Source organism: Saccoglossus kowalevskii, chromosome 16 (assembly GCF_978046115.1).
Source record: "Saccoglossus kowalevskii chromosome 16, keSacKowa6.1, whole genome shotgun sequence".
Taxonomy (NCBI): Eukaryota; Metazoa; Hemichordata; class Enteropneusta; family Harrimaniidae; genus Saccoglossus; species Saccoglossus kowalevskii.
In genome coordinates this window covers 21,014,350-21,028,355 of record NC_140656.1, presented here as the reverse complement: position 1 = coordinate 21,028,355, position 14,006 = coordinate 21,014,350, and the positions used below count along the sequence as shown (strand labels likewise).

The 14,006-nt window shown below is 36.9% G+C and overlaps 1 protein-coding gene across 4 annotated transcripts in view; it reads right to left on the bottom strand.

The window, feature by feature from the left end:
• The window catches only part of LOC100370809 (chromatin remodeling protein domino-like), a 46,736-nt gene that overhangs the window by 14,470 nt on the left and 18,260 nt on the right, over nucleotides 1-14,006 (bottom strand). For all 4 annotated transcript variants that reach the window (XM_085491207.1, XM_085491209.1, XM_085491208.1 and 1 more), the window contains 11 exons: nucleotides 12,305-13,072; nucleotides 10,848-10,984; nucleotides 9,994-10,310; nucleotides 9,524-9,726; nucleotides 8,319-8,488; nucleotides 7,449-7,645; nucleotides 7,049-7,163; nucleotides 6,392-6,514; nucleotides 5,808-5,984; nucleotides 2,108-2,191; nucleotides 1,390-1,524 (listed from right to left, as the gene is read on the bottom strand). In XM_085491207.1, the coding sequence (XP_085347333.1) occupies nucleotides 1,390-1,524; nucleotides 2,108-2,191; nucleotides 5,808-5,984; nucleotides 6,392-6,514; nucleotides 7,049-7,163; nucleotides 7,449-7,645; nucleotides 8,319-8,488; nucleotides 9,524-9,726; nucleotides 9,994-10,310; nucleotides 10,848-10,984; nucleotides 12,305-13,072 (2,426 nt within the window). The remainder of the gene's footprint in view (nucleotides 1-1,389; nucleotides 1,525-2,107; nucleotides 2,192-5,807; nucleotides 5,985-6,391; nucleotides 6,515-7,048; nucleotides 7,164-7,448; nucleotides 7,646-8,318; nucleotides 8,489-9,523; nucleotides 9,727-9,993; nucleotides 10,311-10,847; nucleotides 10,985-12,304; nucleotides 13,073-14,006) is intronic.

Here is a 14,006-nt window from a genome sequence, read left to right as displayed (position 1 = left end):
CATTCTAAAATCAGGTCCATGCGAAGTATAACCGTCTCTGAAGCCTGATTCAAGTTGTTAAAGCACACACCTGTATAAATTGCTGAAACTAATCTAGGAAAATTTGAACGATACAATAAAATAACGAGTTTTGATTGACACCATAGGCCTTGAATCACACTTACACAGCAGCCTCTGAAGGTCCCAGACTCCCTCTTAAGCCATCCGTTTGTACAGAACACACACAACACCAAAGACGCACACAAAGACGATGTAACAGATTTTTTTTGTTTTTTTCAGCATTTATTAATTTATTTCAACAGGAGAAAAAAAAACATCTCTTCATCCCAGAGAACAATAATCTCACCACAAAGACAAAGCTTTGCCAAAAAAAAAAAAAAACAGAAAAAAAAATAGCTTGCATTCCTGTAAACTGCAAAGCCAAAATATATTTTGCTCTAATACAAAATTTGGCTTCAATCATTTTTTACAATGTACAATAAATACATGTACAAATTAAACATAAACATTGCATCTATGGTACATTCCGTAGAAGTCATTACTGTTATCTCCCTTCCACTGAATGACACCAAACCCTGACATTGAAGTACAAGTACTATTAATCAGTTATGAATTCGTCAAGAGTACTGGAATTTCTGCAGCCAAATACAAGCCCTAAAACATGATTGCTATGCTTCAGCACAAACCCGGAATCCAGCATTTCGTTAACGATATTGAATACAAGATCTGTCACTTCATCCTTTTCATTCAGGAAGGAATAAGTTGATTTGTTTAGTTTGAATAAAGAAATATAAACAAATCATGAGTAGAAGACTTGCATCATAATTTGTTCAAAACCACCAACTGAAAACAGACTGGATTCTGGGTTCAGAAAAGTCTAACGTTCAACCATCATCAACTAGACTCCTTAAGAGGCTGTAATAAGTTACTACCACCACCATTGCCAAGATCGTCCGAGGATATTCTGGAGCTTCGCCTCTGTCTAGTTGGGGAGCACATTTGTTTAATCGGCGAGCTAGCTCTGGGGCTACCAAGAGCAACAGCATCTATGTTACTGGAAGAATTATTCCTAGATCTGGTCATTACATGGCCATCTATACTACTAGGAGAGTTGAGATCAGAACCACTGCCGCATTTACCAAAGTTTTCACTATTACGCCGAGTAATATACTGAGCGGGGCTAGCTTTCGGAGTGGTGGGTCCATTTTCTACTAATAGGCGAGTTGTTGGAGACTTGGGCAATTGAATTGATTGTTGGGTTGAATTTTTTTGCTGGGAGACACTATTGCTAGAATTATCATTAGATTTTGATTTTGCATTATTTGAGCGGGAAACTCCTGATGAGCGTCTACTACTATCCCTAGTGCTTCGTCTTTTTTGTTTATGCACCTTGTTATACGCTTCCTCCCTGCTGTACGTATACAGGATGTCGTCATCCTCCATCTCTGCTTTACGCTCTTCTTCCTCTTTCAATTTCTGTAATCTCCCCAACTCCCATTCTTTCTTTGCCGCTTCAACTTGTTCCTGCAAGGGTTAAATAAATCAGTGGCAGGAATGTGTCTGCAATTCTCACTACTCAGTATGCCATCTAATACAACTGATTTTATAGGAATGAAAATGGAATCACATAAATCAATTTGGGTCTGGTTGCTAACTGTTGGGGAGAGGGAGCTTCCTCACTGAAAATGGTAGATGCATGGAAATTTGGGATGACAATGCATACATTTAGTTACAACAGACCAGATCACCGGGAGGGAGGACGCAGTAAATATTCACTACGAAAAAAGACAGGCACAAGGGGTATTGATCCACATGTAAGCTTTTAATACAGTTGCTTAGACACAAGAAGCAGCCTGGCAGACTAAATGCATCTTTTCCTGCATACCTCCGGGGGTGCGGGTGATGAACAGTGTTCCAACTAAAGCACATGGCCCTATATTTCTTTAAGGTCCAGCCAAAGCAGATAAATGACAGCATTGGGCCGATGTACTAAAAAATTAAATACTCTGCTTACAAATGCCATTACCTCTGAAATTCTAACAGCAAATACAGTTTATAAATACATTACACTAACAATACATTGTATTTATGAAAGCAAAATTCATACCTCTGCAAGTTTCAACTGTTCACACGCAACTGGTTCCAGTGTAGATTCGAGGTATATCAGAGCATACCTTTCAACTGGTGTGAGCTAAAGATGAAGAAAAAACAGATTCAAGTAAATCAATCCAAATGAACTCACAAAACTGTATGTAGTTCATTGTAATTGCATCCCTATTTCAATTCAGCAGCGTATTGCTGTTACTTGTCACTATACCATGTCTCCTTTGACAGGATCCATGCAGAAAGATCAAGTCTATCCCATGGGTTTTAAAAAGGATCATTACTCTCTCCTCTTTGACGACTGCCGTGATGAAAACTTTCATAATTTCACATGGCGGTGTAAGAGGAATAATCAAAGAAAGCTTAGAAAGAACTCCCATGTGCTGAGAGTATTGGAGACACATTAAATATAATTCGAAATTACTTAGCTGAAAACTAATTATGCAAATCAGAAAATTAATATGACCAGATTTGAGTGTAAAACTAATGAGGTCTGCGCAATGTAACAGAAAATCTATGTCTCCAAGTTTAATTGAAATGTGATTAGAACCAAAAAATTATGAATTATTATGCTTATTAGGGAATTAATATAAACAGATTTTTACCCCAAACTAATTAGGTTTGTACATTGTCCTAGAGCATCTTTGTACTAAGTTTCATTGAAATGGAATAATTAGCACCGTGAAAACTCCAAAATTTCGACTCCTCTAAAAATTCGACCACCTATTTATTTGCCGGGTTTCGGTGTTTTATTTGCCTCCAAATTTTCGACTCCACTAAAAATTGCCGACTCATTCTTATTCGAAAATTGCGACCAGTTTTAGTTTTCCCTCAAACGAAAAAAAAACCGATGTGAGCGTTCAAACGGGACCTTCCTCGAAGGCATGAATCAGGGTTTCTGATTGACTGAGAGATTTTTATTTTATTGGTAACGAAAATATATTCTAAATAAACGAAGTTTCAAATAAAAACGAACACAAAAATCTCGGCATGCTGCGTTTCTGAATTGTTGATTATTACTGTACTCAGTAGTGATTATAATAATGTACACAAAATAAATTTGTTGAATGGTTATGAAATACAAATAAAAGTCAACTTAGTTTCATCGTAAGCGAATGATTCCGGTCTCGTATAAACGTTTGATGCTGTAGGATATCCGCCATGTTCTCTTAGGTCAAATAGGTCAAATCGCTAATTAACCAATCAAAAAGCTGGATGATGCCAACGTGTTCAAATTACCATAGCTTATTTAAATATGTTAATGTTATTGAACGCAATGCGGAAGATATTGATGTTGTAGTACGATATTTTGGCTTGGATTTTGATGCGAAAACGGCATGATTTTTTTTAAATAAAAAAATTAGTTGTTTTTAAAAAATAAACTGGTCATCTGAAGAATAATTTAACATTGTTCACAGTGATAACAGCTCATTCTCGAAAGGAAGCTTACCCGCTCACGCTAGTCACGATAAAAATCATACACGTGTACTCTTGAATAGACAGACGTCAATGACTACGGTAAAACTTACTCTATTTTAGCCGGCAGGATTGATTGAAATGTCCGAAAAATGACGCCAAAATACACCTTAAAAGTCCCATTTTATTTTCTTAAATCCCATTTTATTTTTTAATCCAGGGGCGAATTTACGGCAGAATTTGGTCCCTCAAATAAGGGACACGTGAGCTTTAATTCTAACCGGATACATTGCACTGGGTCGGGGAGATCGTTTGCTAAACTTCCATGTATCTTTTGTCCAATGGGTACCTGTACTTCGAACATTCGCAAGTTTTCCTAGGTAGTGCGAGACAGCTTTGTCTTTTGACCTATTAGTTTTGTGCTGACCTCTTCTCCGCGTCTTGATGTTTTGTTTTGCTTGTCATAATACTGATTGATGACTTTGTTTAGATTTTGAGTTACAACTCGGCCACGATCTTTGCTTTTACCGTGAAACATGAGGAAGTTTACGTCAATTGACGGACATTGCATTTTTTAAAAACTAATGAAGCACACTGTCTATCATCCCAATTTTTCATTTGCTGATTTCTATTCTGAAAAATTCGACCGTCCGAAAATGCACCTTAATTTTGACTCTAAAAACACGTCACATTTCTAACACCAATTATTTAAAACCGGTCGAAATTTCGGAGTTTTTACGGTACTTTAGATATCAGTGTGAAAGCTTAAAATTGGTTAATTATGCAAATTAGGTAATTAATATGTACAGATTTTAACCCACAATTATTCAGGTCTGTCTATTGTCCTACAGCATCCATGTACATTCATTGATATGTGATGTATAGTACCTGAGATATCAGTGTGAAAGTTGGTTAATTATGCAAATTAGGTGATTAATATGCACAAATATTTACCGGAAACTAATTGGGTCTGCATAATTCTAGATTCATTGAAATGTGATGATTAGTACTTTAGATATCAGTAGAAAAGCTGAAAATTAATTATGCAAATTAGGTAATTAATATGCACAATTATTTACCCTAAAAACTAATCAGGTCTCTGCATAGTCCTAAAGGATCTATGTACCAAGTTTCATTGAAATGCGATGATTAGTACTTGAGATACCCGTGGAAAAGCTGAAAATTAACTAATTATGCAAATTAGGTGATTAATATGCACAAATATTTATCGAAAACAATCAATCTCTGCATAGTCCTTGAGTATGTAAGTACCAAGTTTCATTGAAATGTAATGCTAACTACTTATATCAAATGCTGAAAATTAATTAATTATGCAAATTAGGTAATTAATATGTACTGATATTACCATAAGAACTATCAGGACTGTGCAGTGTCGTATGACATCTATGTACCAAGTTTCATTGAAATGTGATGATTAGTACTTGAGATATCAGTGGAAAAACCGAAAATTGACTAATTATTATGCAAATTAGGTAATTAGTATCCACGGATTATTACCAAAAACTAATCAAAACCTAGCATTAGTTCAGAGCATCTATGTACCAAGTTTCATCAAAATCCAATGAGTGGTTGTTTAGATATCAGTGGAACAGTCATGGAACCACTAAAAAATAGCTAATTATCATGCAAATTAGGTAATTAATATGCACGAATTTTTACCAAAAATTAATCAAATCTGCGCATATGTTCAGAGCATCTATGTACCAAGTTTCATCAAAATCCAATGAGTGGTTCTTTAGATATCAGTGGAACAGTCATAGAACAGCTAAAAATTAGCTAATTATCATGCAAATTAGGTAATTAACGAGCATGGATTTTTACCAAAACCTAATCAAATCTGCGCATATGTTCAGAGCATCTATGCACCAAGTTTCATCAAAATCCAATGAGTGGTTCTTTAGATATCAGTGGAACAGTCATAGAACAGCTAAAAATTAGCTAATTATCATGCAAATTAGGTAATTAACGAGCATGGATTTTTACCAAAACCTAATCAAATCTGCGCATTGGCCCAGAGCATCTATGCACCAAGTTTCATCAAAAACCGATGTATGGTTCTTGAGATAGCAGTGGAACAGTCGGACACACATACACACATACACACACACATACACACATACACACATACACACATACAGACACACTAACTGCAAAGACTCCCATTTTGTGCTTCGCACATGGGAGTCAAAAACAAAAACTCCCCTACCAATAATTCAATCTTCAAATCATTTTTTTGAGATGCACAATTCAACAATAAAATCCCTAACCTGATCTTCAAGTTGAGAGAGTTCTTCCTCCACTTTGGACACTTCTTCAGATGGTTGTTGACTATCTTCCCCATCTATTGGAATATTTTCATCAAACTCGGCCAACTCTGCTTCTTGTTCTGCACAGGCTATGGTAGCTGCCTTCACATCTAATTCATCCTCTGCTTTAGCCAAAGCCTACAAAAAAAACAGTGAATAGAATATTTGTCATTGGCTGTATGAAACGTTTACTATTGACGCATCTCTTGTTTTGCTCGTTACAAGACACTTCTCACTATTGATACAGAATCTTCTTGCCTAGAGATTGAAATGAAGGATTTCCATGACCTGTTTTTCAGATCAAAACAGACATCTATGTGGAACAAGAAGGTGATTAAGATGCTTCGCTTTTCACGTACGAGTTGTGAAACTATGGAAATGTATGCAGTATAATACATGATTGCATTGCACAAAAAGCAAGCAATTCCGACACATGTACTGCATTTTGATTTAGCGTGGAGCACAAAATCCACAAACTGAACACTCAGAAATCAGTCAATGAATTATAATCACGCAATGAACAGTGTTTCTCAAATAAAACCTACCTGCTCTAGTTCAGTCTGTGATAACGGATCTTGTACTGGTTCAGGCTTTATTTCCTCAATTAGAACCTTTTTCTCTTCTTTCTGTGCCTGTGCCGACATGTTGAACAGATCACTAATACTAGACTAGAAACAGAAAGGGTTCATATAGTTGATACATTTTCCTGTTATACCAATAAACAGAATTGCTTGTTGAGCAATATCAACAATAACATACAAAAGAACAAAAGATTTGTATTAGCCAATCAAATGATCACATTTTAGTACATTATGTTACATTTTGTCAAAATGTTGCAACGATGGCCTACGTGCTGCCAGTAGTTTCAGTAACTCAATGGATACTTGGTATCTGATAAATTGTTGCAATGAAAATCTTTTGTTTTCTTGTGTTTTTTCAGCCGTGATCTAAGTGAATTCATGGTGAAATAGAAGCTTTGGTCAAGGGCTGTTGGCCATGTGCTACGGCAATTTTATAAATTTTGGCCTTAATAATGGGCGCAACTTTAATCCCTAGTTCTCCCTCAAAGATCACTGTGAGCGAAGCATCAAACATAACAACTCCAAGAAAATAAGATATGGTTTTGGTAAATAACATGGGAGTTGAATATTGGTGTTCAAAATAAGCAGAAAACAATACACATGGAAGACTGACTTGCGTACCTGTTTGAAAAAGGCAGTTGTAAAGTTACCTCCTTCAATGGAGACATCAACCAACATTCGTTTCTGATTAGCCTTCTTCAGAATATTCTCCTCCACTGTCTTGTCACTAATTAATCTGTGCAGAACAAATTCATAAACTATCAGTATTTTCAACAAGGGATTACATCATACATATATATGGCAACTTATAAAATGTTTCCTTTGACAGGATCCATGCAGAAAGATCAAGTCTATCCCATGGGTTTTAAAAAGGATCATTACTATCTCCTCTTTGACGACTGCCGTGATGAAAACTTTAATAATTTCGAACGGCGGTGTAAGAGGACGCTACTAAAATAACTTCATACGCAAATTATCCACTATGCTGTGGCGGCACATGTATATTGTCAAGATAGGATACCTGTAAATGTGTACATCTCTTGTTTGTCCAATTCTATGACATCGATCCTGAGCTTGTGCATCCATGGTAGGATTCCAGTCACTGTCATAAAAGATGACAGTGTCTGCACCAGTCAAATTCACACCAACACCACCACTACGTGTTGATAGTATAAATACAAAGACCCTTTTATCTGCATTGAAACGTTCCATTAAAGCCTGCAAAAATATTAACAATTCATTTAAAATATTGTTGCTGAAATCCACTCCACCAATTAGCCGCAACTATTACAATATCCCATTTCTTTTTAGTTGCTGACGTCAGTTTTAACAGTATCAATTACTTTTTGACACAAGTAATTTGATTTGAAATTTGAAAGTGAATTTGAGTGGGTATGAAACGTGGAATCAACCCAGACATGAAGTGAAACAAGCAGCCTCTAAGCTGAGATGGCTCTGCTGTTAGCAATGCACATTTCAACTGAGTATTGAAGATATCACAAAACTAATAAATCTTGAAGAAGTCCACCTGTAGAACCTATATGTATAATATCCCAAATCAATCAGACTTGCAGTTTCAACAAATACGAAAATTCAACATTTTATCAAAAACGACAAAACTATTCATCAAAATAAGATAATTGAAGATATCATGAAATGAACAAATCATGGAATCCATTTTGCGATACATAGTTCAACACTAACACTGAATAAGCTCATGTAGTATGTCTCCTGTGAGAGTTTTATGAATTCCAAGCAGAAATTCCCACTCAAACATGGATTTTAATGTATGGCCACTTCCACAACTAATCAAAATATAGATGATTTTAACTAGTCTTGGTAAATATGACCAATAAGTGAATACACAAAACATACTGAGCAAACCACTCACCTGTCTCATTTCAATCTTAGTTGTGCCGTCTAATCTAAGATAAGTATAACCATGGTAGTTGAGAAAACACTCCAGAATATCAAGCATACGAGTCATCTGGGTGAATATCAGCACCCTGTGACTTCCATACTTCAACTCTCGAAGTAAATGATCAAGTCTCTGGAGCTTGCCTGTAAAGGAACAAGAATTAGTTTAAGAAGTTGAATCTGGGAAATTGGTAGGGGCATTTAATGCCATGTACACAGGGCTTGACATTAACTCACTTATCCAAAGTATATGTTGCTCAGATATTTACTAGTCTTAGGTCAAGTGTGTTATACTGTTCAATTTGTCCAAATGGAAATAGTTTTTGTCCCGGGCTATATGACTCGTGTCAAGGCCTGGTAAAGAGTACTTTTTTATCCACAGATGGTCTCCTAAGATGAGATGATCGAAGTATCACAAGACCAATTCATATTTAGTCAGTAACCATATCTTAAATCAAGTGTGTTAACCGATTCTACTTGTATGATTAGTTTAGAATAAGAATTGTCTGCTAATGCAAAGGCCCTAATTTTAAACCAACTTGATGCAGAGCAAGGGTTACTAGCAAGGCAAGGGTTGCCCAGTGCCAAAACAGCAATTGCGTATTATAAATGTTCTCATTAATTTTAGTTTGTAGTAATATTTTTTTTCCATTTCACTAAAGTAATACTGAGTAAATGAATAAGTAAACACAAATCTATTTGTCTCCTTTGACAGGATCCATGCAGAAAGATCAAGTCTATCCCATGGGTTTAAAAAAGGATCATTACTCTCCCCTCTTTGACGACTGCCGTGATGAAAACTTTCATAATTTCACACGGCGGTGTAAGAGGAATTAAAAAACTATCAGGTCTGTGCAGTGTTCTATGACATCTATGTACCAAGTGTCATTGAAATGTGATGTTTAGTACTTGAGATATCAGTGGGAAAGCCGAAAATTTACTAATTATGCAAATTAGGTAATTCATATGCACAGATTTTTACCCAAAACTAATCAAAACCTGGCATTAGTTCAGAGCATCCACGTACAAAGTTTCATCCAAATCCAATAAGTGTTTGCTTTAGATATCACACGCACATACAGACACACTAACGGCAAAGACTCATTGTGTGCTTCATACACAGGAATCAAAAAAGCATTTTACAGTATTTCATTGAAAGTCAATTGAATTTGCACTCACCGCAGTCATACTGTATAAGCCGTCTTTCAGGGAAGTGCATTTTCATCGCAGATTCAAAGGGACTTAGTAAAAGCGTTTTTGGCATCAGCTGATTATGTAAAATCTCCCTCATCTCCATATTCTTTTTCAGCAGACTTGGTGGCGCATGGGATGCATGCATTGTCACTGGCTTTGCCTCTGTTGTTGGAACACAGAACGCATACCTATAGACCAGATAATTGAACCAATCAGCAAAAGACAATGTAAACAGTGCATCAATTTCAAACGTAAGTGGTTGTGAAATATGATGACTAACTCTTGAGGAATGCAATAATTTAGGAACAAATTCACACATTGTGCATTTTTCTATAATTTATTTGTACTGAACAAATGAAAATGAATGAAAAAGACAGTGACAAGCGCATACAATTCAATCTTATCAGTAATAGGATGAATCACCCTTTTGAATATTATAACAAACCAAACTATACCTGTCAATGATCTCTTTCAGATCTTCCACTATCTGCTCAGGAACTCTGATTAAGTTTCGTAAAGTTTGGGTCTGCCTGAAGTACACTTGAGGATGGTTAACATTGGGATTGCTATGTACGTTATAACAATGAATCAATCCAGCACTCCTCCACGTTGTATCCATCACCCTACATGGTACAGTGTCATTCAGAATGGACACTGCCTGGAACAAGTCTTGCCCATACACAGGACATGCGTCACATCGATAGTTGTTAAAACGAACTAGGCTTTTCAGTTTGTCTGTACGTTCTTGTCGTTTGGCTTCAGCAACAGATTCCTGTACAAGATTGAAGGAAAGGAGATACTATACTTATGGTTCACGAGGATTGGAAAAAATGTAAAATTATAGAAAGAAGACCAACGATGAGAAATCTCGTATCTGTGGCTGTGGCTGATACAACACACTGAAACATCAACCCAGTTGCCATGTACATACAAGTTATGTCTCCTTTGACAGGATCCATGCAGAAAGATCAAGTCTATCCCATGGGTTTTAAAAAGGATCATTACTCTCTCCTCTTTGACGACTGCCGTGATGAAAACTTTCATAATTTCACATGGCGGTGTAAGAGGAATAAAAATAACAAAAAATCTTCTACCAATAATCTGAGATGCACAATTCAACAATAAAATCTTGGTGTAAGAGGAATAAATTAACTTAACAGAAATATATTGTTTACAAGTTTGTGAAAAACAAGGACAAGGACTTGCATGTAAATAGTTTTCATGCAAATATGGTGTCTCAAGTGCAGTTGCTAACAAACTGGATCAGTCAAACTGCTCACTAAAAGTCGGTAGAAAAATGAACACTCACCAGATACAAAGGTGATTTGACAGATTGTATTTCATCATCAACCTCTTTCTTAATGCTTGTGACTGTGGCTCTCGTCGTCATCATCGGCATCTCACACTCTATGGATTTGGTTGCCAATACAGGTGATGCAACTGCAGCTGACAAAATAAATTTTGGCACATTTTCACACAGTGGTAACCAGGTTTAGTAGTTTTTTTTTTTTGTAAAAGAAATCCATGCTGGCTGCAACAAGTTAATTGTGCATGCTTAACAAAATAGGCAAATGAGTGAAAAAGCTTGGAAATAGATTTGTTGGTTAAATTTTTATTACAACTGCGCAAAACATATCTACTTTTAAAATAAAATAAAATAAATAAAAATCATTTAAGAAAATAATTTTACTAATATTTTAAAGGCTGGAAGGAAGAGAAGAGAGTTAATTGTATGTGTATACGAGTTAGGTCGGATCTGAGGCATAGTCTTAGGCCACAGACCAGAAACTGAAACAAACATCAAAGTAAATGATATTTATGTAAAACAGTACTGAGAATTACCCCCAAATTCTGTGTGATTTGTACATGTATTGGCATAACAGACATCATCAAAGTATTCATTTTTTCAAATGTAATTCATGCTACATTGTTTTGCTCATAGAACAACAATTCTAACATACTAAGTAATAGAAAGTGTGCAGGAGCAACAATTAAAGTTCATCCTCATCCGCTTGCAGCTTCAGATTAGTCATTGATAGCAAGCAAACAAACAAAGGGAGAAGCAATATCTTAAATATAGCGACTGAAACTGCTACTACACTAAAACTATTCTAATACACAACATAGAAGTGAGAAATGCCAACATTTCCAGAATCACATGCAAAATCTTGACTTAACATTCTGCAAAATGTTTGCGAGCCCTGTCTATACTACAAATCACACAGGATTGTGGGTTAACGACAGTCACTGAGTGGCAGCTACCTTTCACTGTTACTGTGCCTGTGGCCAAAGCAATACTTAAGGTAGTCATGGGAATAATTTTAACAACTGGCTGAAGGCTAGAAGGTAATTTAGCAGAAGCTCTGATGGGTGCTAAAGGCGGCATTCTTTGACTGCTTTCCATCTGCTTGCTAGTATTAGCTTCGGTTGAACTAGCAGCTTTGACTGTGCCTACAGGTAGGACTTGGGGGGGAAACAGGACAGAAATCTAATTATGTCAACATGCCAGATTTAACCTTATCGATACAAAATGTTCTCTTTATTCAAGATTACTGAATGTACTTGAAAACCCTAGTAGTCAATCTTTGATATTACCAGACTGCAGAAAAATAATATAGCAAGGAATGATCTAGAAGACTTGCATACCATAGTACCGGTGATGACGTACTAATTGTGATGTTGGTTTAACTTATAGCATAGTGGTATGCAAATGATCAAAGCAATGCTGAGTTATGCAAGTTTGATTAAATGCACGAATGCACTCACCTGTTACTGTAGGAGTAGGGGTTGGAGTCCGTATGGATGTTGCTGTCCGTGCTGGGGTTGCAATTTGTGTTGTCCGTGCAGGTGTTGGTGCTGCCCGTGCAGGTGTTGATGTTTGTGGTGCAGGTGTTGATGTTTGTGCTGCCCGCGCCGGCGTTGATGTTTGTGCTGTCCGTACTGGTGTTGCAGTTTGTACTGGTGACACAGTCCATGTTGGGGTTGTTGTTTGACCTAGTGTTTTCATCGTGATTTGCGCTGTGGCTATCGTTTGAGCTGATGTTGGTGTCTGCATTACTGTTGTTGTTTGTTCTGGTATTGCTGTCCTAGCTGGTGTTGCTATTTGTGCCAGAGTTGTCAGTGGGAGACTAACAGATACAGGCGTCCCTGTTGTGGACACAACAGCATTCATCACTACAGATGTAGATTGTGTTATTGATGTTGTCATGGCAGTAACTTGGATTGCTTGACTGGTGAACACAGGTTGAACTGATTTTGGTGCCTGCAAAGGGGCTTGAGTAATTGTCAAGGTTTGAGTTAGTGGTTGGGACAGGGTTAGAGACTGGGGTGGAGTCGTAAGAGAAGCTTGGGTGAGCTGTTGCAGTTGTTGCCGTTGTAACTGCTGCTGCTGCTGCTGTAATTGCTGTTGTTGAGCTGCTGCTGCTTGTGCCTGTGCAACTGCTTGTACTATTGCTGCTTGTTGACTTGGTGTCACGGCCATTGGCCGAAGTATCTGCTGACCTGCAGCAGTTTGAACTATCTGGACAAAACCACCTGTTTAAGAGAAAGGAAATCAAGCATTTTGATTTTGCTCTTGTGAAAATGAGAAAATGATAGGTTATGGCATTTTGAATTTGTTTGTATTGAAATTATTCAATGCCACAATATTCAACAGTTTATGTTCATTAAATAATGTTTTCAAATAGAGGCATATTCATCAGTTCAAATTTGGTTCATCAAAAAGTAACTCTAGCATCCGTAGAGACAATACCATTGAGCATCTACAAAATGTATATAAAGTATATGAATAAATGTGAGCTAGTAGATAACCAAATAAATTTCACCAACATGCCTATATAAAGCATGTTTTTCACACAAAAATAGCCATCTTTAAGCAGATTTCTAAACCAAATGTTTTGAGTCGACTAATGGTGCATCAACTTCGCTAGCCAAGGTCTAAGTTTATTCGGCAAAGCCTCTAAACAGACCTTGGCAGAACGACCATCAAATATGCGTATTCTAACATATAAAGCATGTTTTTCACACAAAAATAGCCATCTTTAAGCAGATTTCTAAACCAAATGTTTTGAGTCGACTAATGGTGCATCAACTTCGCTAGCCAAGGTCTAAGTTTATTCGGCGAAGCCTCTAAACAGACCTTGGCAGAACGACCATCAAATATGCATATTCTAGCAGCGCCCCCCAGCAGTCAGTTGCAACTAATCATTGTCCGATCAGTTTGCGTGTTACAAATCCCTCTTTGGAGTTTCATTTTAAACAAAATGGCGGCGTCCATGAATCGTGATATTTGTGATGATAAAATTGCCAAAGTTTTCAGTATTGGTGCCCTCAAGCCTCATCAGGTACAGGCAGTCGACGCAGTTTTGTGTGGGAAGGATGTCTTCATAGCGACAAAAACAGGAAGTGGAATTTTGTTTTATAATTTAGTACGTCCAAGCTGATTAGGCGCCTTGTTTCGAGGCGTGCC